Source organism: Physeter macrocephalus, chromosome 15 (assembly GCF_002837175.3).
Source record: "Physeter macrocephalus isolate SW-GA chromosome 15, ASM283717v5, whole genome shotgun sequence".
In the NCBI taxonomy this organism is placed as follows: Eukaryota; Metazoa; Chordata; class Mammalia; order Artiodactyla; family Physeteridae; genus Physeter; species Physeter macrocephalus.
In genome coordinates this window covers 33,313,793-33,337,873 of record NC_041228.1, presented here as the reverse complement: position 1 = coordinate 33,337,873, position 24,081 = coordinate 33,313,793, and the positions used below count along the sequence as shown (strand labels likewise).

General features: G+C 39.8%; 2 protein-coding genes across 2 annotated transcripts in view; one reads left to right on the top strand and one right to left on the bottom strand.

The window, feature by feature from the left end:
- Positions 1 to 11,819, bottom strand: part of SLC25A32 (solute carrier family 25 member 32) — a 50,585-nt gene extending 38,766 nt beyond the window's left edge. Inside the window, exon 1 of the mRNA XM_007119042.4 lies at positions 11,356 to 11,819. Coding sequence (XP_007119104.1) covers positions 11,356 to 11,509 — 154 coding nt within the window. The 5' untranslated portion in view covers positions 11,510 to 11,819. The remainder of the gene's footprint in view (positions 1 to 11,355) is intronic.
- A 127-nt stretch (positions 11,820 to 11,946) lies between these two features.
- Positions 11,947 to 24,081, top strand: part of DCAF13 (DDB1 and CUL4 associated factor 13) — a 27,113-nt gene continuing 14,978 nt past the window's right edge. The window contains exons 1-5 of the mRNA XM_007119043.4: positions 11,947 to 12,104; positions 14,044 to 14,243; positions 14,819 to 14,926; positions 19,003 to 19,092; positions 20,662 to 20,817. Of these exons, the coding sequence (XP_007119105.1) occupies positions 12,035 to 12,104; positions 14,044 to 14,243; positions 14,819 to 14,926; positions 19,003 to 19,092; positions 20,662 to 20,817 (624 nt within the window). The 5' untranslated portion in view covers positions 11,947 to 12,034. The remainder of the gene's footprint in view (positions 12,105 to 14,043; positions 14,244 to 14,818; positions 14,927 to 19,002; positions 19,093 to 20,661; positions 20,818 to 24,081) is intronic.

Genomic DNA, 24,081 nt, shown 5'->3' with positions numbered 1-24,081 from the left:
TAACACATATATATGGAATCTAAGAAAAAAAAATGTCATGAAGAGCCTAATGGTAGGACGGGAATAAAACACAGATCTACTACAGCATGGCCTTGAGGATATGGGGAGGGGGAAGGGTAAGCTGTGACGAAGTGAGAGAGTGGCATGGACATATATACACTACCAAATGTAAGGTGGATAGCTAGTGGGAAGCAGCCTCATAACACAGGGAGATCAGCTAGGTGGTTTGTGACCACCTAGAGGGGTGGGATGGGGAGGGTGCGAGGGAGGGAGACGCAAGAGGGAAGAGATATGGGAACATATGTATATGTATAACTGATTCACTTTGTTATAAAGCAGAAACTAACACACCATTGTAAAGCAATTATACTCCAATAAAGGTGTTAAAAAAATATACTCAAATAAAAAAAATAAAAAATGATATCAATGAACTTATTTACAAAACAGAAACAGACTCAAAGATTTAGAAAACAAACTTATGGTTACCACAGAGGAAAGGTGGGGGGCAAGGGATAAATTAGAAGGTTGGGATTAACATATACACACTATTATATATAAAATAATCAACAAGGACCTACTGTATAGCACAGGGAACTCTACTCAATACTCTATAATAACGTATATGGAAAAAGAATAGATATATGTATATGTATAATGAATCGCTTTGCTGTACACCTGAAACTAACACAACGTTGTAAATCAACTATACTCTAATATAAAATAAAAAAATTTGTATAAGAAATATTAATATTAAAAATATATTGTACCCGGGAATAAAACAAATATTTTATAAGTATAAATGGAGTATAACCTCTAAAAATTGTGAATCCCTATACTGTACACTGTAACATGTAACACTGTACATCAACTATTCAATAAAAAAAAAAGCACTGAAAAAGTTTTCAACCTCACCAATAAAATACAAATTAGACAAGGTAGCTTTTTTTTTTTTTGCCCTCCAGACAGAAAACAATTTTAAGGTTTGTTAATTCCCAGTGTTGGTGTGGGTATTTGGAAATAGACACTTTCATGGCCTTTCTGAGAGCAGTTTAACACTAATAAAAATTCAAATGCAAATTATTCTTTGACTTAGCAGTTCCATTTCTAAAAATATATCCTATAGAAATATAGCCCCAAATCTACAAAGATACACATAGAACGATGTTTACTGAAGCGTCTTCTGCAACAGCAAAAGTGACAGTAATTTCAACATCCACCAATAGGGAAATGTTTAAATAAATCATGATACATGTATACAGTGGACTACTCTGAATATTTAGAAAAATTGAGAGCTATGAAAGTAATAGATTGAAACAGTGCATATGGTTAATTGTAGCTATCTGCAGGGAATGAGACTGGCTGTGAGTGGTTGTAGGGGCAGAATGATAAAGAGAATTCACCAATACAAATTTCATGATGTAAAAAGTAAACAAAGATGACATATACCTTTTTAATAAAATAAAACAGCAGCCCTAGGGAAATTTTTAAAAATTTTATTTCTGTTATCCTTCACCCAAGAACATTTTCAGATGCTTTATATCTGCAACTGAAATAGTGTAATTTAAAAACCTTTTCCATGTAACAAATATTAAACCAGCATACAATCATTAAAAATGGCTTTTTGAAAAGCAAAACGTGTACGCTGCAGAACATTTACAAAATATAGAAGGAATAAAGAAAATAAAATCACCCACAATGCCACCACTCCAAGATGACTACCCTTATTGTGGCATATTTCCTCTCTTTCTTTTTTTGTCTGTGGATATAAATGCCAGTTCTCTATCCCTAGACCAGACTTTTTTGCTTATCTTCAGATCTACATAGATAAATGCAACTAACAAAAGTTGCAGTTTGAACATATCCAAAATTGAACTAGTATTCCCTATCCCTACTGCAGCTGCTCTTATTCTGCTGATGCCTATTGGTCAATAAACAGAACTACCATCTACACAGATGCTTAAGACAGAAACCTGGGGACCATCCATGAACACTCCTCCTTTTACAACCTCCTACCAACTAAGATGTGTTGATTCTGTATCACAAGTCTCTCCTGGACCCATTCACAACTCTCGGTTCACACTGCCATCACCCTACTTCAGGACACCATTTCTCAACTAGCAACAGAATTTAAATTAGCCTTCTTATATCCAGTTTTGCTGCCCCGCCCCCATTAATTGCACTGTAGGTTAGGTAATCTTTCTAGAAACATGCATTTCAATAAGTCATTTATCCACTTAAAACTATTCTACACCCCAAAGAATAAAGAACATATTCCTTAACATAATACATAAGACCCTCCACCACTCTTCTGCAACAAGCCCCAGTCTCCTCTTTATTCTCTCCCTGCATTCAGTGATGCTGCCTTACGGAACTTACTGCACAGCTCCTGGCTCACTGAAGTTTACACTTCAAAATATTTGATGAAAATTGCTAGAATGTTCAACAACTTTCAGCTCTTATACAGTCTCTGACCTTAACACTTTGGCACAGGCTACCCTGTCTGCCATGAACATTCTCTTCTTACCTATTCCTTCACACAGTTAACTTTGATTCCTCTTTCAGGTCTCAGTTTAACAATCATTTCCTTTGGGGATCCTTTCCTACCCTCTAGATGGGGTCAAATTTCTCTGTTCCCATGGCATACCACACTTTCCCTACCATAATAAAACACTCTTCATTGCAATTATTAGTTTTTTTGTGCAATTATCCTGGTTTCTCAGTAGCAAGATGCTCGGTGAGGGCAGAGACTACTACTTCCTCATTGCAATATGCCTACTCCTATCATAGTGCTTGGTACATTGCAGGCTCTCAATATATATGTGTTCAATTAATATAGCCTGAATATCTTCTGTTTCCTTTCCAGATCCAGGGTCCAACCCTCTCAACCATGTTCTGCTCCAGAAGCCTGATCTTGCCTTCTAGCTTCTAGCTGAGTTGGGTTAGTGGGGAGCCCTGGCAGATCAAAGGGATGGAAGAGAGCAGATGCAGATATTTATTCTTGCAGGGGTTGCCTTGGGCAGGCTGCATTCCTCTTCTGAAGGTCACAGCTCCTCTCAAGGTGGCCCTCTCTCAATGACTCTTTCTCCCTGTCCTTTGGCCCTTCAGGTGACAGCAGCCCAAACTGTTTCTAGCCCCAAATACTACATTACTCCTTATGGTTTTCCTATGATCTGCTTACATCTTTGTAAACAATTCTTTTAGGCACCCCCATGCCCCAGAGCTATACTATTTTGAATGTGCCTTCTGTTTCCTAGAGGGAAATGGCATGAAAGAGAATGCCAAATTTATAATCTTAATTATGTTTTTTATAAAATTGGTATATCGTAAAATAAGATTTCCAAAAGACTCAAAAAAAAAATGATTTCAACAATGACATGATGGCTTTGCCTCTCACAGATATCCCATCATTTGTACAAAGTCCTCTAGTTGACATGTGAATTGTTTTTTTCTCTTTGTTATTATTAAAAGATCTCTAAAGAAAATTCTGTTCAACAATTTTTTTCTTACATCCTTAGAATGGGAATTAGAAGGGGTCAAAGAGTATAAATTTGTTCAAATACTCATAGAAACTGACCCCCAGAAAGTTTATACAAATTACAGTCCACTAGTCATACTCAGGCATGCCCAGTTCACTGTCCCCTTGCCACTACTTTACTGTGCATACTGCAGCCTGGCAAAGAACCACTGACTGTTTACCAATGCCAGGCAAAGAGGGAAAAGTCAATTTCTTTCATCATTAACCTGACAATGTTACACCATGAAATGAGATTAAAGTACACTAGGCTTTGTTAGAAGACCTGGGTTTGATATCTAACTTCCCTAATTAGCTACTTGGTCTTTTCTTCCTGAGCTTTAGTGTCCTACTTAAGTGGGGATAAGTATTACCTACCTTGCAGGTTGTCGTGAGGTTTATAAAAGATAAGTTTAAAAGCAAGTAGCATTGGGCTTCCCTGGTGGCACAGTGATTGAGAGTCCGCCTGCCGATGCAGGGGACACGGGTTTGTGCCCCGGTCCGGGAAGATCCCACATGCCGCGGAGCGGCTAGGCCCGTGAGCCATGGCCGCTGAGCCTGTGCTCCGCAACGGGAGAGGCCACAACAGTGAGAGGCCCGCGTACCGCAAAAAAAAAAAAAAAAAAAAAAAAAAAGCAGGTACCAGAGTTACTGGTTCTCAAGAAATGTTTTGCTGTGTTCTTTATAATTTCTGATGCTTCCCTTGGATTTCATGGCTCTCATTCTCCGTATAAATGTCTCCTAAGTAAATTTTCCTTTCAGTAATAAGCTCATAACACAAGTTCTCTCTTGAGGTTTAAAAAAAACAAAAAAATACAAATCACAAAACACCATCTTTGCTTTTCACAGACATGAACCAATGATTTCTTTGTTTTAAGAAGTCAATCCTAGAAGTGTAGAGTATGAAGTATCTCAGTAATAGGCAACATTCTGTACCCTATACTTCCTTAATACTATAATTTAATCTACTTTATCATATAGTTAGGATCAAATCTTTAATTTTGAAAGATGTCTGCTTGTTCACAGATATTTATTTATTTATTTATTTATTCTTTGCCGGGCAAAGAAGGAATATAAACCTAAGTAGGACACAAACCCTGACCCTGAGGAAGATATAATCTGCAAGGCAAAATGGACAAGCAATCTCATTACAAAGTTATGAGCCCCATGGTACACCTATGAAGTGCTATAGGAATATAGAGGAAACACGATCAACACTTGTGTATGGAGGAACTGGGGGGATGTGGGAGGGTGACAGCAAAGTGGGAGAGCAGATACTGGGTAAAGACCTGAAGATTGATTAGAAACTTGTCTTTGGGAAAAGGAGAGAAAGTTTATCTCTAGAAAAGTGGAAGAGCTGGTACAAATACATGAAGCATCACAGCACCTGGCACTGCTGGGGAGAATACTGGGGGCATGGAACAGCTGAAGTAAACAGCTGTTAGAGGGAAAGGTTGGTAGGAAATCAGCCTCTAAAGAAAGGTAAAGGCCTGTTTAAGGACTGAATTGTGTCCTTCCTCCAGTTCATATATTGAAGCCCAAACCCCCAATGTAACTGTATTTGGAGATAGGGCCTTTAAGGAGATAATTAAGATTAAATGGGGTCATAAGGGTGGGGTCCTAATTCAATAGGACTGGTGGGTCCTTATAAAGAGGAAGACACACTAGGAGTGCATATGCACAGAGAAAAGGTCATGTGAGGACACAGCCAAAAGAAAGTCATTTGTAAGCCAAGGAGAAAAGCCTCACCCAGAAACCAACCCTGCTGGTCCCTTGATCTTGAACTTCCAGCCCCCAGAACTATGAGAAAATCATTTACTGTTGTTTAAGCCACTCTGTGGTATTTTGTTATGGTAGCCCTAGCAGACTAAGATAGACTTAATTGCAAACGTTCCTGAAAATCACAAAAGAGAGTCTGCCTATGATCTCAAAGTCCCATATTTCTCAAACTTGGGTTCAAGTGTGCCTAAGATAACCAAATACGTGTTTAGAAAGGAGACCCAGGTACCCTGGGGGGAATGTGAAGGTGGAAAACCTGGAAGCAAGAAAAGAAGAGGCCACTGCAAAGTTACTGAGATGAAGAGGATCTGAATTAGGGCCTCTCTAATATAGAATTAAAATTGAGCGGGACTCGATGCTGATGCTGATCCTGCATCTACACACTGAGAAGTTTCTCCATCTCCTCCATCACTTTTCGACGTTTCTTTGATATTACTGTCAACATCATCGGCACAGCAGACTTCACAAGTTCCGTGATCTTGCTCTTGTTCTTTAGAATCATGCCAATGGTTGAAAAATTCATGTTATAAGAATGAGCGACATCTACCATCTTTTTGCCTCACTCCACTCTCTCAATTATTCACTTTTGTTTCCATCGTTATTACTTGGCGCTTCTTAGCAGTACCAGCTACATCACCACTGCTTTTACACCTGCTTCTGGACATCATGGGCTTGAAATAAAGATATTATACTACTGTACTCTACACAGTAAAGTACACAAAAGCACAACCACTTTTAGAGGATGCACGCACGTGACAATGTATGCCAGACATGTGAACTTACATGATTGGACATCGAACACATGTTCGCATCTTTGAAAGTTCACGACTTGAAGGTTTGTATGTAGGGGACTTACTGTACAGTGAATATTTTTGGCCTAAATGGCCTCATAATTGTCTTAAAAACACTTGCCACCGAGGATTTAGTAGGTACATCTAAATACCTCCTGCATAACTGTTACAATGGCCTACAATAGTACTAAAAGATGTCAACAGACACAATTGGAAGATAGAAAAGTTTGCTGTGCAGGAGGGAGCCAAGACGGGACACTAATTTTTACTACCCTATTACCACCTGTTCCATTTGTTGGGTATTAGTTTTACCCCTCCTTTCCTCCGTTACACTGAAGAGTTGGTCCCTCTTAATAAAACCAATCCCCTCTACCTGTACTCTATGTCAGCATTTTGAAACCTGCAGATGGTCAAGAAATTGATTGAGGAGATCATTAAAACTAAACAAAACAAAACCCCAAACCAAAAGAAAAGAAAAAAAACCGCACCAACAACGGACTGGAATAGAAGACAATATAAATGACATCACAAGTAGTAAGGATAACTATTACTATAAGAAACTTGTTTCAGTAATATGTGTACATGTGTGCTCGCACCAGATAGCAAAGATAAAATTTATTTCCTACTGAGGGTTGTGGCCGAAAAAGTTTGAAAGAGACTGCTCTAGATTCTGCTTAGAACCCCTTAGAAATCTCACTCATTATCTTTCTGTCTCCATCTCCAATCTCTTTCTCACTTTTAGTTTTTTCCCATCAAAACGTAAACACTAAAGTATCTCCTGAGTGTTTCCTCTGAGATCCCAGTACCTCCTTGTCAGTTAAGCTTCTGAAGGAGAGAACTACAATCTCAGCATGGACTTTCTCACCTCCATTGCTTCTCAATCCACTGCAAGCTGGTTTGGGCCTCCACCTGCTACTGCAGGTTAAAGATCTCCCAGGGCACTTTGGGATTCCTCTCTATTTAACCCTTGAGCAGCACCTGACATCGTTTACCTCCTAAAACACACTTCTTTGGGCTAGTTTCACTCTCTCCTGATTTTCCTCTTACTTCTTTGGCCACTAAATTTCCTTTGCAGCCTCCTCTTCTGCCCATCCTTTAAATGCTGATTTTTAGGCAGTCTTTCCACTCAACAGGGGTAGTCTCTCAATCATTAAGTAGCTTCAATTTCTATCCCTGAGCTATGGTTTCTACATCACTAGTCCTGATCTCATTCCTAACATCCAGACCTGGCTTCCATTTTTACATGGCATAAAAGATGTGTCAATCCAGTAGCTTAACTTTCTGGAATAATTTTCATTTCAACCTTTAGCATTTTACCCTTTAGTAATACCAAACTACCCACTTATGGTTTCATATGCTATGAAATCAGACTTCCTGGGTTTGAACCCCAATTCCAACACTTACTGTGTGACCCTGAGTAAGTTACTAGATTACTCTGTGCCTGAGTTTTCTCATCCACAAAATGGGAAAAATAACAGAACCTAACTTTAAAAGTTACAGAGAAGTAAGTGAGTTAATACATATAAAGCTCTTAAAAGCATGCCTGGCACATAGCAAACATTCAGTAAGTATTACTTTATTTATGCTACTGGGTCTTGCAATACCATATACATACAAAACTTGACTGTATGCTATTCTTGTTATGGGCTCTACATTTTGGTTCCTTGATTAACCTACAGATTAGGATTTCAGGTTATTTTAGAAAATTACCATTTTTATACCTCATTCACATTCTTTGTTGGGGCTCCCTCTCATCATTCTTGATGACTTAAAGTGTCATCTTGAGTACTTTAAGTCTTGAAGTTATAAGGGGCCTCAATAATCACCTGAAGTGACCTTTCCACCCAACACAAGAATATCTTCTAACCTCTGTCATCCAACTGCTGAACCACTGCCAGTCATCGCCAGTTTCACTTCTGAGCACCGCCACTTTGCCAGGCCAAAACCTGCTTCCCTGTGATTTCCACCCACCCTCTGTCTGCCCTTCAGACCACCTGCAATAAGGCAGCTCCCTTTCCCACATGGCAGTTCTCTAAATACCTTAAGTCCCTCCCACTCCCTAAGTTAAACTAGTTCCTCCAGTCATGTCTCATATGAAATGATTTCTAATCCTTCGACTACTCTGGACACCTCTGAGTTCCAATCTGTACCTGAACTCATTGAAATATTGCAGGTTTGGTTTAATGGTCAAGACTAACACCCCCATCACTAGGTATTATAATTTTATTATAAGGGCTTAATTTTATGAAAGCATAAAAACTCTAGTACTAATGCTGGTGGCCAGGCAACTATTTTGATTTCAGTTATTCATCTTCCTAAGTTTTCTTCTTTCTTATCACCATTTCACAGCCACACTATGGGCTTGCGATTACAAAGTTCTGCTTCAACTCCTAGGTCTTCAGTTTTGTCCCCCAATCCTATCTCAATCACTTCAGCCCTACTGGTCTCCTAATACTCTCTCCATTTCATCAAGACTACCAATATTCTCAGGCACCAAGAATTCCTTTTTCTCAGGCACAGTTTGCTTCACAGTACTGTCTTAAACTCACCAGGCCAACCACACTATTCCTCAACGATCATCTCAACCATCACCTCTTCTGCTCTTACATAAAACGCTGCAGGAGAGAAATACCAAGTCATATAGGTCTGCACCTAGAGCCAAGTCCAGAATTCCTGCCTTCATGTTCAAGCCACAGTATACCAGGAATTCCTAGAGGTACTGGGGTAAGTCGTTAAGTGCCAGAGGGTACTTGAGTTAGACTGCCTGGATTCAAATTCCAGATCTATCTTTACAAACTTGTGACTTGGGCAAGTTAGTCAGTTTCGATTATTCTCACCTGTATAACGGGGATAATAAATTCACAGGGCTGTTCAGAGTAGTAAATGATATAATGCAAGTAAGGTTCTTAGTTCATTGCTCTTGCTGCAAGTAAATGCTCAATGAATGTTCCCTGTTGTCATAATTATTATTTATGTGTGCATGGTAAACTATGGAAATTATATGCCTCTGTGGGTTTTCTTCTAGGGAGAACACTCCATAATTTTCACTGATTTTCAATGGCTTCTTGCCTCCTCTCCAGCTGTCAAAATTTCAGTCCTTCTCTGGGGAACCTCAAGATCTAATGGAACATTTACAGATACAGATATATATCTGTGGTCATCACCAATCTACACTTAACAGTCTATCTCTACTCATGCTTTGGTATTTGGATTTATTCCATTTTGCCCTTAATTTTATGTTGTCTACAATTACTTTTTGACTAAGTCTCAAACCTACCATTAGAATGTAAGTTTCCTGAGGGCAAGAACTTTAGGTGCTTCTGTATCCCATACAGCAGTCTACAAATGTTAAAAGACCAATATACACCAGGTGAACAGAATACAATTACCTAACTCTTTAAGATAATCCACTTCTGATCTAATTCTCATGGTAGAAATTAACTTGTAGTAATGAAACAGAGCAGGACCCTATGGTCCTTTCCCCCCACATCCTCCGCCTGCCTTTTGTCGGTAGAAAAACTTTGGTCAAAGAATAAGTTTAATTAGAGAAGTGAGAAAATATGGAAGCAAAGGAAAACGGTCAAACAGGACCAAATAATAATAATTTACTCATTTAGCCAAGTCAAGGACCTTTAGTTCCTCTTCAAGGGCTGTAGATAATATTCTGAACCATATCCTTTGAGCTGTTTTGTAGATTCTGAAATGCTCGCCAGGTGGAAGAAGTTAACTACATGATGACCAGATTAGCCATGACGTAAACTGCCACAATTCCAAGAACTGGCCTCAAAGAAATGGGAACAAACCGACCCTGGAACTGAAGACTAACTGTACTTAAAACAATCAAGATTATGCTGCATGACCAATTTCAAGATGACTGTCAGAGCTGCCTGTGTTGTTTCTACATCTAGCCCCCTCCCTCCGCCTATAAACGGTCTTACCCACTGACTGTCCGGGAAGGGGGGGTGGGAATCAGCCTTTGGACACGAGGCCGCCCTATCCCCCACCAAATGCCTGCCTCTGAAATAAAGCAAACTTTCCCTTCCACCAACTTTGCCTCTTTATTGTCTTTTGAATGGCGAGCAGCCGGACCCCACTTTTAGTAACAGTAATAAGAGAACTGAAATGACAGAAAATACTTTCCAAATAAAGTTATCAAAGACCTTCTTTGATGCTATCTTTTCCAGAATTGAATGTTGAGTTTATCTATTAAAGTACTTCATTAATTTCAATATACTTAATTCACTTAACTCAATGAACTTAATTCAATAAAGCTAAATAAAAAACAATACTATTTGAATTCTAGCTACTTATTCCTTCACAGGACATTGTACCACACTGTAAACACCAAAAACAAACTTTCAAGAGAATTCTATCCCAACCTCATTCCTAACCATCTACTAAGGATTACTCCCTACTCCAAGCACTTGCATTTCCCTCTCAGCCCTGAGGCCAAACACGTGACTATCCTTAGCTTTCAAAGTACAGGTTTCCCTGGCTATGCGAAAGTAAAGCATGGAAGCTTTAATAAGCCAAAATTGCATAAAGCGAAGAAGCAATTACCTTAACACACACCTTGCTAATGGATGCACAAAATAAATCCCGATAAAGCACAGATGCTCACAGACACAGTTCAAAGTTATGGCGGCTTGATGCTGAGTGCAGTTCCCAGGAAAGAAGCTGGTGGTGCCACTCGTGCTGCTGGCGGTGCATGCTGCCTCTACAAGGGCTTGCTGCAAAACAGACGCTGAATGCTATTTTCGCTTTTCGCCTTTTTTTTTTATAATGGCGAAAATCCACTTCGGATTTCTTTCGAATTTTTGGGTTAGCGGAAAACAGGTACTAATGTAAGCCTTTCCTAAAAGGGAGGTGCTGTAAAGCGAACTTTCGAAAAGCGGGAGAAACCTGTACCTCCAAGGGCGAATGATTTACACCTGTGAGGGTTAAGCCCTAAAATGTGATAAACCCTTTCTTATTTTACAAATCAGGCTTTGAGTCCCACGTTCTATACCAATGAGAACTTTTCTCAGACTTTTATATCCATGTTCCTCATCCCTCAGTATTGGGGAAAGGGGACGACGGCTGCCAGACCACTTTACCAAACTCCCCTTCCTCAAATCTGGCCCCAGGCGAGCCCGGACAAACAGCATCTTCTTCAACGCTCGCCTCACCTGCCGTATGGAAGAGGCAGGAGAGGCCAATGCCTCCGTCTGCGTCTTTTATCACTCAGCTCGGGATGACAGCAAGGAGAAGCCCAGGGTCTGAGCGGTTTCTTACCGGCGAAGCGGATCTTCACGAGATCCAGCGGGTGCAGCGCCAGGTTGGAAAGGACCCCGCCGCTCACGCCCGCCACCAGATTCTCGTACCGGACGTGGCGGAATACTGTGCTCCACGCCGACGACCCGGACGCCGACTGGCCCTGGCCCGTCATGGGCTCAGGGCCCAGTGATGCCGTGGAAGTGGGACGAGATGCAGTGGCCGCCACCGTGGCGACGGTCGCCACGCTGGAACAGAAACCGCAGGGCACGAGCCCACTTCCGGGACCCGCGCGTGGAGACACACGCCTGGGCGCGGGATGAAGCCGAGAGACCCAGGGGCCAGGGGTACAGGAGAAGGGTGCTGCCACACGCCACGCCTACCCGGAGGAGAGTGAGAAGGGGGCGGGGAACCTCAGCCAAGTCCCCGCCCCGCCTCGCCTCGCCCACCTCGGCGGCTGGCTAAGGCCGAAGGGCGTGGATGGGAGAACACCACTGAAACACCGCCCCCGGCCAACCTTTGTCCGCAAAACTACGGAGCACCGCAGGGCCCAGTGGAGCCCGGTTTCCTCTCCGTGGAAGTCACGTGACAGGAAGTAGCCTAGAAAAAGCGGAAGTGGTGTGTGTTGGTGGAGGAGGAGGCGGCGGCAACAGGAATCTAAAGGGGAGGGTTCGTGGAGTCGGGAAGAACTAGGAGCAAGATGAAGGTGAAGATGCTGAGCCGGAACCCGGACAGTTATGTCCGCGAAACCAAACTGGACTTACAGAGAGGTGAGACAAGTTAGTCGGGAGTCCGCCAGGCTTGGATCTGGCCTCGGCTTCCACCGAATAAAGCTGGAGGGGAGCCTGGTGTTCCACTCTCGTTCTTTTCCTGTTCCCTTTCGCTAGGGCATAAAGCCGTTCTGGTACTGGGTAGCCGAACCGTTGTCTTCAAGTACTTTTTCTAATAGCTTTCTCTAGTGGTAAGAGGAAAAGTTAGTTATATGGGGAAACGATTCCACCTCCCCCTTTCCAGCTGCTGCTCTCTGATTGTTCTCAGGTTCCTGTTGAAGAAAAGTGGAACTTGAGTGAGCCAAACTCGTGGATTGAAGGATTTAACAGTTGAGAAGACTTCTTTAAACCTTTCCCATGGCTCTAACTTTTGGCTAATTTACTACTTAAAATTACGTCCTTCTGGATGTGGGAAGAGATAAAGGTGAAACGTAAAGCCATCAGTTCTCTCTTAAAAACTTGTGGAGAAGTTTGATGTGGGAATGGCTAAAATGAAATTAATGAGCTTTATTTTTCTGTTACTGGGTGTCTTGTTCCCCCATTAACATGCTGACTGCTAATGAATTGTAATTCGTGATACCTAAATGACAAGGGACCATCCATGTATGAACAGACTTTTTTTTTTTTTTTTTTCTTCCGGTACGCGGGCCTCTCACTGTTGCGGCCTCTCGCGTTGCGGAGCACAGGCTCCGGACGCGCAGGCTAAGCGGCCTTGGCTCACGGGCCCAGCCGCTCGGCGGCATATGGGATCCTCCCGGACCGGGGCACGAACCCGTATCCCCTGCATCGGCAGGCGGACTCTCAACCACTGCTCCACCAGGGAACCCCTGAACAGACTATTCTAAGCGAAGAGAATAACAGGTGCAATGCCTTAAGGCAGGAATAAACTTAAGGCATAAGAAAAGGGCCATGTCTTCGGAGTTTGAGTAAGGGGTTAAGCCGTAGAAGGTGAGGCTGGAAGAATATTTCACTATCATTGAGTCGTGTAGATTATATATATATATTATGAGCAGTGCTAAGTAAATATATGGTCTCTGCTTACAAAATGTTTACAGGTTAAGTAACAAAACAGTAATGCTTCTAAAATGCAAATTAGGTTGTGTCATTTGGACTTGACATCATCCCTACTCCTTGAACTTGGTCCCATCTTCCTCTTCAGTTTCACCAGTGATTACTTTTCCCACAACTAGCTTACATTTACTCTTTCCAGTCTCAGTGCATTTCAGTCATTCTCTTTGAGGCATCCTGTGTCACAAGCCTTTACCCAGTTTCTCTCCTAGCTCTGGGAAGCTTTCTCTGAACACTAGTCTTTCCAAACTTATCCCCTGCACATTTCCTCCCATCCTGTACACACTTAAGCACTCTCCTTCTATGTTTCTGTCACATGTTTTTATACTAATATCAGAGTTTTTATTACATTGCCTCGTTATTATTGTGACTATCAGTCTTTCCCATCAGACTGAGCTTGCAGAGAGTGGTACAATCGTATTTGGTTCTGTATCCTGTATTTAGACATTACCTGGTACCTAGTAGTTGCATTATTAATGTATGAATGAGTGAATGACTGGCTGGTCACAGAATCTTGAGGTTAGGAAGTTATTAGTTACCTGATCTTGTTATTAAGGGTCTTATTTCTTATAACATCTTCCTATTTCTTTATAGTTTCTGGATGGAAGTGTTAATAGATAACAAAATGGAAAGATTGAAGTATTGGAGCTTTGTGAAACATAAAATAAGGAAGACAATTCCATGATTTTCTGGTAATTTCGGAAAGGTTTTGGACAAAGGGTCTTCAACTTTTGTGTTCTCCACAGTGCTAGGCACAGACAGTGTCCCTCATAAAGGTTTTTTGAGTAACAAATTGAATGATTAGCTGAGGAAGACCACAGGAAATATTAAATGTGAATTATTTTATTAAGAGGAATCATTCTTATTTCAGTTCCAAGAAACTATGATCCTACCTTACATCCTTTTGAGGTCCCACGAGAATATGTAAGAGCTTTAAATGCCACCAAACTGGAACGGGTTTTTGCGAAACCGTTCCTTGCTTCCCTGGATGGTCACCGAGACGGAGTCAGTTGCTTGGCAAAACATCCGAAGAGTCTGGCTACTGTCCTTTCTGGGGCATGTGATGGAGAGGCAAGTGTCACTCTAAACGTTGATATTTTAAACTAAAAATAGTTATATTACAAATGTTCTTCCTTTAGTTGTGCGTTACTGTGGGTTTTAACTGGTTTGATTTTGTTTTTCTATGTTCTGTTTTCTTTTAATTCTCAAGAGTAAATTCTATTTGAATTGGTAATTTCAGTAGTTTCTTATCTAAACCTAAGGTATTTAAAATGTATAACTTAAGGCTATTTGACAGTAAGTAATAAGGCATGTTTACAGTACAGATATTTAACTGTGAGGTTTTTTTCACAGAGGATGTTATTAACAATTCAACACTTAATTTCCCCACTCTGGCAAAGAAAGAAAGCTTTGAAACACTTTAAACTAGAATCAACAGAGTATTTAACAGATTCAGTTTTCTGCTTGTTGATATTCTTATCCACAGACATTGCATTATTTTAATCTAGAGGATTTTGTTTTTAGCTGTCTGGTAGAGTGATTTACAGCCTTTTCAGTGTTGAATTTATTTTTGTTGGAATGTACTCCTGTGCCTGAACGTTTTTTATTTACAATTCACTGAAATTTCCTAGTATGCTTTATCATAGGTTAGAATTTGGAACTTAACTAAACGAAAATGTATTCATACGGTACAAGCACATGAAGGTTTTGTACGAGGAATATGTACTCGCTTTTGTGGGACTTCCTTTTTTACTGTAAGTATAATGCAGTTAAATCATTAACTCTTTTCAACATGTATAAGACTGATGTAATTGAATATTTTCTGAGTTCATTTACATGGTCCAAGGGCCTTTCAGAGTTTCACAATGCAAAATAACTTATTAAAACTTGGAAAAGTCCAGGTTTTCTTTATGTAATCCAGCCTTTTCCATACTTTTAAATCTTTTTAATAATTACTTAACATATTACTGAACTAATATTCTATAGGACACTCAGAAGTGGGATTAAAACAAGATGAGTAGGGACTTCCCTGGTGTCACACTGGTTAAGAATCCGCCTGCCAATGTAGGGGACACGGGTTTGATCCCTGGTCTGGGAAGATCTCACATGCTGTGGAGCAGCTAAGCCTGTGTGCCACAACGACTGAAGCCTGTGCTCTGGAGCCCGTGCTCCACAACAAGAGAAGCCACCGCAATGAGAAGCCCGTGCACCAAGAGTAGCCCCCACTCGCCGCAACTAGAGAAAGCCTGTGTGCAGCAACGAGGACCCAAGGCAGCCAAAAATAGATAAAATTTAAAAAAAAAAAGCAAGTCTCTTTAAAAAAAGAAAATAAAACAAGATGAGTAATTTGTACTCCTTTGTCTCTTATTAATACATCATTGAAGGATTTTTGTGTATGATAAAATATACATAACATAAAATTTACCATTCTAACCATTTTTTTTTTGGCGGTACAAGGGCCTCTCACTGTTGTGGCCTCTCCCGTTGCGGAGCGCAGGCTCCATTTTTTTTTTGGCGGTACAAGGGCCTCTCACTGTTGTGGCCTCTCCCGTTGCGGAGCGCAGGCTCCGTGGCCATGGCTCACGGGCCCAGCCGCTCCGCAGCATATGGGATTTTCCCGGACCGGGGCACGAACCTGTGTCCCCTGCATCGGCAGGCGGATTCTCAACCACTGCGCCACCAGGGAAGCCCCATTCTAACCATTTTTAAGTGTACATTTCAGTGGCATTAAGTACATTCACATCATTGTACACCATCACCACTAGCACCTTCCCAGACTGAAACTCTGTACCCATTAAACACTAACTCCACATCTCCCACCCCTATCTCCCACCCCCGAGCTCCTGGTAATCACTGTTGTACTTTGTGTCTCTGTGTGTCCCTGTGTTTCTCATGTATTTCACTTAGTATAAAGTCCTTAAGTCTCATCCATGTTGTAGCATGTATCAGAATTTCTTTCCTTTTTAAGGCTGAATAATATTCCATTATATGTATATACCACATTTTGTTTATACCACATTTGTTCATCCATCAATGGACGTTTGGGTTATTTCCAACTTTTGGCTTTTGTGAATAATGCTATCATGTACAAATACCTGTTCAAGTTCATTGAAAGCTTTTTAATAGCGGTATGACAGAATCTAAGCTGAGCTTTGAGATTTTGACAGCAGTAAGTGATCAGTTTGGAGGCTGTTTTAATAGTCTGCATAAGCAATGATAGTCAATCCTGGGGATTGAAAACAGTTGAAAGTAGTTGTTAGGTTTAGAAACATTTTTATTTTGGGGATTAGAAACAGTTTTATGGAGGTATAATTGACATACAGCACTGTGTAAGTTTAAGGTGTACAGCAATAATGATTTGACTTACATGCATCATGAAATGATTATCACAGTAAGTTTAGTGAACATCCATCATCTCATATAGATAACAAAATTAAAGGAATAGAAAAAAGATTTTTTTTCTTGTGATGAGAACTCTTAGGATTTAGTCTCAACAACTTTCATATATAACATACAGCCATGTTAATTATATTTATCATTTTGTACATTACATCTCTAATATTTATGTTATAAATAAGTTTGTACCTTTCACTGCCTTCATCCAGTTCCCCCTTCCACCTATGTTAACCACAAATCTCATCTCTTTTTCTATAAGTTTGTTTTTCTGTTTTTGAAGTATAATTGACCTACAGCACTATGTTAGTTCTTGGTGTACAACATAGTGATTCAATATTTCTATGCATTTCAAAATGATCACCACAGTAAGTCTAGTTATGATGTCACCATATATAGATACCCATAGTTATTGACTATATACACTGTACACTTATTTTGCAACTGGAAGTTCATACCTCTTAATCTCTCACCTATTTCTCTCATTCCCCCAGCCCCTCCCCTCTGGCATCCACCTTTTTGTTCTCTATATTGATAATTCTGTTTCTGTTTTGTTATATTTGTTCATTTGTTTTTTAGATTTCACATATAAGTGAAATCATACAGTGTTTATCTTTCTCTGCCTTATTTCACTTAGCATTATACCCCCTAGGTCCATCGATGTTCTTGCAAATTGCAAGATTTCATTCTTTTTTTTATGGCTGAGTTATATTCCATTGTGTATATATAGGACATTTTCTTTATCCATTCATCTGTTGATGGGCACTTAGGTTGCTTCCCTGTCTTGGCTATTGTTAATAATGCTGCATTGAGCATAGGGGTGCTTATATCTTTTCTAATTAGTGTTTTTGTTATCTTCCAATAAATACCTAGGAGTTGAATTGCTGGGTCATATGGTAGTTCTATTTTTAATTTTTTGAGGAATCTCCATGCTGTTTTCCATAGTGGCTGCATCACTTTCCATCCCCACCAACAGTGCACAAAGGTTTCCTTTTCTCTGCATCCTCACCAACACTTGTTATTTGTTGGCTTTGATAATAACCATTCTGACAGGTGTAAGGTGATATCTGATTGTGGTTTTGATTTGCATTTGCCTGATGGTTAGTAATGTTGAGCATCTTTTCCTGTGCCTAATTTGCCATCTGTTTGTCGTCTTTGAAAAAATGTCTATACAGAGCCTCTGCCCATTTTATATTTGAGTTGTTTTTTTGATACTGAGTTGTATGAGTTCTTTGTATACTTTGGATATTAACCCGTTATTGGGTATATCATTTGCAAATATCGTTTGCCTTTTCATTTTGTTGATAGTTTTCTTTGCTGTGCAAAAGTTTTTTAAGTTTGATGGAGTCCCACTTGTTTCCCTTGCCTGAGGAAACATTTCCCAAAAAAATTAGTAAAATCGACGTTTACCTAATATCTTGAACATATCTGCCACATACCAAAGTCTAAATGACCATAGTTTGTTGCCTTGTTTTCATTTGGGCTAAGGTGCCAGCAGTTCTACCCACCATTTATTTCACCATCTGTGCAACTGTCAGCTTAGTGAAAAGACAAGCAGTGCCTTTACTAACGTGAAAATAGTCTCAACCTCCTGGACCCCTGAAAAATTCTCAGGGTCCTTCAGAAGTCTACACTTCACAGTTTGACAACCTCTGAATTAATAGTTTCTGGAGTTTTCTGTCATGCAAAGAAGGACTTTACCCATGCCATGATTTAAAAATGCCTTCTCTCTAGTATTTTTTACGGGTTTTGTTGCATTTTTTACATATAAAATTGCCTGGAATTTTTTTTTTGTGGTACGCGGGCCTCTCACTGTTGTGGCCTCTCCCGTTGTGGAGCACAGGCTCCATATGGTACGCGGGCCTCTCACTGTTGTGGCCTCTCCCGTTGCGGAACACAGTCTCCGGATGCGCAGCCCCAGCCGCCATGGCTCACGGGCCTAGCCGCTCCACGACACGTGGGATCTTCCCGGACTGGGGCACGAACTCGTGTCCCCTGCATCGGCAGGCGGACTCTCAACCACTGCGCCACCAGGGAAGCCCCTAGAATTTTATTTTTATATAAGATGTCAGATTGGTTCATACTTCTTAAATGACCCATCTGATCTCACAATACCATTTTATTGTAATTCATTTTTCTCCCTAATTTGAAGTCATCTTTATTACAGTAATGCAGTTTTTGCCATGTTTATGACCTAACTTTGTTTCTACCGTACTCTTCTTTTGCTCTGCTCATGCTGTTTTAAATTTTATGTAATTCATGTGTTTGTCACAAATCTTTACTATAACAAGGTGAGACATAAATGCATCAGTAAATACAGTACTGGAAGAATATGGTATGTGTTATTTTTTAAACTGAGAGGTTTATAATTTGATGTATGTGTTGGCAAGTTTACAGTTTATAACTTGTTCATTATCATCATCATAAATATTTCTAGGTTGGTGATGACAAAACTGTGAAGCAGTGGAAAATGGATGGACCAGGCTATGGAGAAGAGGAGGAACCATTGCATACAATATTAGGAAAGGTACAAAAATAAATTGACCCATACTTGGGCTATTAGAATTCTTATCTTTTACCTACAATTATTTCATAATTTTAATTTCAAAAAAGATATAAATAAGAAATCAGAGACTTCAGGCTGCAATAATTGGCCTGTTCTAAGCAACATTTAATGCAATGAATGTCCTTTGCAGTTCAAGAATTTGAACAGTTCTTTGGTGTTCATTGCAGTAGGGTTCAGTTTCTGTTTTTAGCTAGAGGATGCAGTGAAACATTTTCTATAGCAAGAACATGGGGGAAATCTGTAAGGTCAGAAAAAAATGCTTCAGCTTCTGATTTATATCATCATGGATCTTTCACAAAGCTCAGAATTTCTTACTTGAAAGAATTCTTTAGGAAATGAATAAATGTAATAGTGTGGTTTTTGTATAAATCTTATATTTCTTAATATTCTGCAAATCAGATGATATAGTTTAGTTATAGCTTAATAATTCAGATAATTTGGCCTACCCATGTTTTTTAATGCTTACGTTTTGATAATAAGTGAAATTCTGAAGTTAGAATTAATCTTTAAATATCGCATCTTTAAAATCTCTTTGTCATTTCAGTATTTAGTATATATTTAGGTTCTGCTTTTCAGGTTTCAAGAAGTTCTAAATGTTCTTTCTTTAAATGAGGGGTCCAGCCCATGATCAGGGCCTTCCTGTGTTCTAATGGTTGATCTTCGTGTTCTTGAAGGGACATGGAGGTGGGATATTAGTATGAAATGGAAATAATTTGCAGATGGTAAAAAATTAGTAATTCGTAAAACAAAATTGGTTTCATTCTTGTAAAATGTCTTTTCTCTAGGAGTTCCAAAGATTTTTGAAACATTTAGTGTTACCCCTTCTCTGTGGTATTGGGGGTTAATTCTTATTATGGAAAAGTTTGTAGGACTTGCCTTCATGAATAGAAAATAATTCTAAATCTGCGGATGCTGATAAGAGTTCTTAAAAGCTTAAAGTATTGGCTAAATAGTTCCCTTTAATTTGCTTTGCAAACATTTTTTGCCATATAGTACAAAGGTAGACTTTAAGCTGGTTCTGAATAGATGAGTCACATATTTTTAAGTAAATAATACCAAATTTATGAGATTTTATTGCTTTTAACAGTCTTAGCATCCACGCTCGCCAATTTTATTTCTCCCCATAAATTTTAATGCAGTTGTTTGTATCTGTGTTTCTGTCCTGGGAATCAGTACTTCATATGTTAAATGTGGAATTAAGTTTTTTAGAAATTACCTTTGTGTTTCATTAGTTGGTTCCAAGATCCTTCAATACCCAATGATGATTTAAAAATTACTTCAGTGATATGTATTCAAACTTAATTAAATACATCCCATGTTAACATTTTTCTTTATTCCCAGAATGTGTGATAAGAAACATCATTTCTTATGGTAGAGTTTTCTCCTTTCAGTGAGGGCTTCAAAGAAAGTTCTTTGTGAACTGGGATTTTCTTAAACAAATGAGAGTGTAGAGAAATATATTTAAAATATTCTGTAGATTTGAAGTACTAATGAAAAGACTCATCTATAACAACATCTTTGCTTTAAAAGACAGTATATACAGGAATTGATCATCACTGGAAAGAAGCTGTTTTTGCCACATGTGGACAGCAAGTAGACATTTGGGATGAACAAAGAACCAGTCCTATATGTTCAATGACTTGGGGATTTGACAGTATAAGCAGTGTTAAATTTAACCCAATTGAGGTAATGTTCCTTTTTGAAATATGTTCTGCTTATTGTTTTCTTATTATCTAGTAATTTCAGCTCTGTTTAGGAAACTTTTGAATGTATGATACAAGAATTTTCTGAATTTTAATGGTGTTCTAGCATTCAGTCCATTTTCCAGATTATATATGAGTTCTGATACCTTTGGTCAGGTCTCGACATGTTTGCCTGCAGTTATAGTCCCAGATACTAGCGTTCAGCACTGTTAAGAGGTGGGTGTGTGCATGTGCTCGTGGGGGTAGAATCCAAGCACATACTGTCCTGTGAAACTCCAGTTTTATTTGTGCCTTCAACACTCGATGTTCCACAGATAAACATCTTTGTACCTTTAGGAAAATGTTAATTTTTCTTAACTCTCTTGGAGGTCAGAAGAAGGAGTGTTGAGCATTGTTTTGTTTAATTATTTGTACGTGTCAGGGGCACTGGTGCTTCAAAATAACATGCATGGTTATTTTTGTACTACATGATAATTAGTTATATTTTTCTTTGCTCAAAAGTCTGAACTGTGATTCCTAATTTCTTCCAGGTCTAAGGGAAGAGTTAGAGATTAGCCTACTTTTTTAAAAAAATAAATTTATTTTATTTTTGGCTGCATTGGGTCTTTGTTGCTGCGTGTGGGCTTTCTCTAGTTGCGGCGAGCGGGGGCTACTCTTCGTTGCGGTGTGCGGGCTTCTCATTGTTGAGGCTTCTCTTTTTGCGGAGCACGGGCCTAGAGCTTCAGTAGTTGTGGCACGTGGGCTCAGTAGTTGTGGCTCGCGGGTCCTAGAATGCAGGCTCAGTAGCCGTGGCACACGAGCTTAGTTGCTCCGTGGCATGTGGGATCTTCCTGGACCAGGGCTCGAACCCGTGTCCCCTTAATTGGCAGGCAGATTCTTAACCAGTGCGCCACCAGGGAAGTTCCTACTTATTGTTTATTCAGGTCTGAATTTGGGAAAGGAGGCTTCCCTGAAGGCTAAGCTATCCCCTGGACTCCAGACTTTTCCCTGAGCTTTTCCTGAATACATAACAATTGATGAACTCCTTTTCCAGAAGATTCAGTAGAGATGGCTTTTCCTGCAGAAAGAAAAGGAAATCACTGCATGTGTAAGCTGATTTTAGAAATTATCAGGAGATTATTGTGTTAGATGGTATCAGAGAAAATCCTGATCTGCAAGTTTTACACTCTTAGAGACCCTAACTGATAAAATGAGGAAAAAAGGTTAAGTCAGAGTAGCAGCGTATTAAGACTGAGGTGCTGTGCGGTGTGACGTGAACTTGGCTTTGAGGTGCTGCTGAGAAGTCAGTCAGAGGATGCCCTCCTGCCTCCAGCACACACCTGCATATACACTTCTGGGAGAGGCTGCAGGTCTAGAGCAGAGGTTGCCAAGCTATGGTCTGTGAGCCCACTGCCTGTTTTTGTTTAAAAAAAAAAGATTTACTGAAACACAGCCGTGCGGTGCCCTTTTGCTCATGTATTGTTTGAAACGGCATTTGCACTACAAAGTAGAGTAAGCACTGCAGAAACCATATGGCCCACAAAGCCTAAAATACTTCCTTTCTGGCCCTTTACAGAAAATGTTTGCTGCTCGCTGGTACAGGGTATCTGTCCCTACTTTATCTTCCTCACTCCATCCTCTATCTACCTTCCCTTTGTTCCCCTTGATTGTAGAAGTGAGATATGGCATGAAGGGGCAAGCCAGCTTTGCAGAGCCAGCCCAAGGTGAACACTAGGCAGAAGCAGGTTACAAACACAAGCAACCTGTGGGAACATTTTATGTCTTACTTGCTGTGGACCTAGGCTGGAACTGTATTTCCTGCCAGCGTGCCTTTGCATTGACCTTATACAAGTCACAATTTTTCTCTGTATTTGTTTATTTTTAAAATGAGATTAATTATATCTTCCATTGTACTTCATAGGTTTGTTATAAGCGTAAAATGTGATAATATATGTGAATATTTTTAAAAGGTGCTACCCAAATTTAAGATGGTGGTATTACTGCTATTTAAAAAAAATAATAAACAGGAGGAACAGATACTGATTCCTAGTTCTCTAAAGGGTAAACGAGATCTTTTGTTTCTCTGTTTTGGTGAACACCTGTGTCAGAAGAGCTGATGGCCAATTCTAAAATCATAATTAATTATTAGTGATGACCTAGCAACCATGTTTTTCAAATTTGCCTGTATAAAAACTCTGTTTGTTCAGCTGCGTGTGAATGCGTGTTTTATTAACCTACGAACTGACTTAGTGGTAAAAGCAAATGGTGTGCATGTCTCTTACCCTGTATTAAACTTAATGGAAAGGGCATGTTGCTATGAACAAATGGACTGTGTTTGTCTCCTAATCATTAATAATTAATTTTCTGTTAAAATATTGAAGCCTAGAATTCTCATAAAGCCAAAAGTTTATGCTGAGCAGCGCTACATTTTACAGTATGAAAATCAGCTTTCTGTCTAGGTAGAATTTTTTGCTTTGTTCAAATTAAAGTCTATACTTTTAGAAACAGAACCTGGTCAGACTTTGGAGTGACATAATGAGAAACTAAGAAGGGTTGAGAGGAGTCACTAACTAGGGGAAAGGCTCAGAGAAGAAGTGGTTTAAGAAGGAGGGTTTTGGAAAGAACTGAGAAGAGATCGTGATGGTAACATTGGCTTTATGAGTTTTATTTGAACTATATACACCCATGTAGTAGGAGCTAGCAGGCCATACAGCTGCTTAGTAAATAACTCTTCTAGTTCCTCCTAACGCTTGCAGTAGGAATAATAGAGGCAGAAGCCAAGAGTTGTATCAGGAAGCATGGGTGAGGAGGAATCTACAAAGTGTGGGATTTGGGACTCCGCTGGTAGGTAGATGGCTTATTTTCACTTAATGCCAAGGATTATGTAAGCACTTAGCACATTTATAACTGACTTACAAATAAATATTTCAAACATCTTGGAACAGTTGGACAAAGGACACGCCTAGTTTATACAGAGAGTTAATAAACATGAAATGTTTTAACTGCTAATAAAGCAATAATTTATATAGTAGGCCCTCCATATCCGCGGATTCTGTGTCTGTGGTTACAGAGGGCAAGGGACTCGTGCGTCTGTGGATTTTGGTATCCGTGGGTGGTCCTGAAACCAGTCCCCCACAGATGCCAAAGGATGACAGTATATAGGAAATATTGCCATACAGATATTATTATTATTATTATTTTTTTTTGTGTGTGTGTTTGGTATGGGGGCCTCCCTCTGCTGCGGCCTCTCCCGTTGCGGGGCACGGGC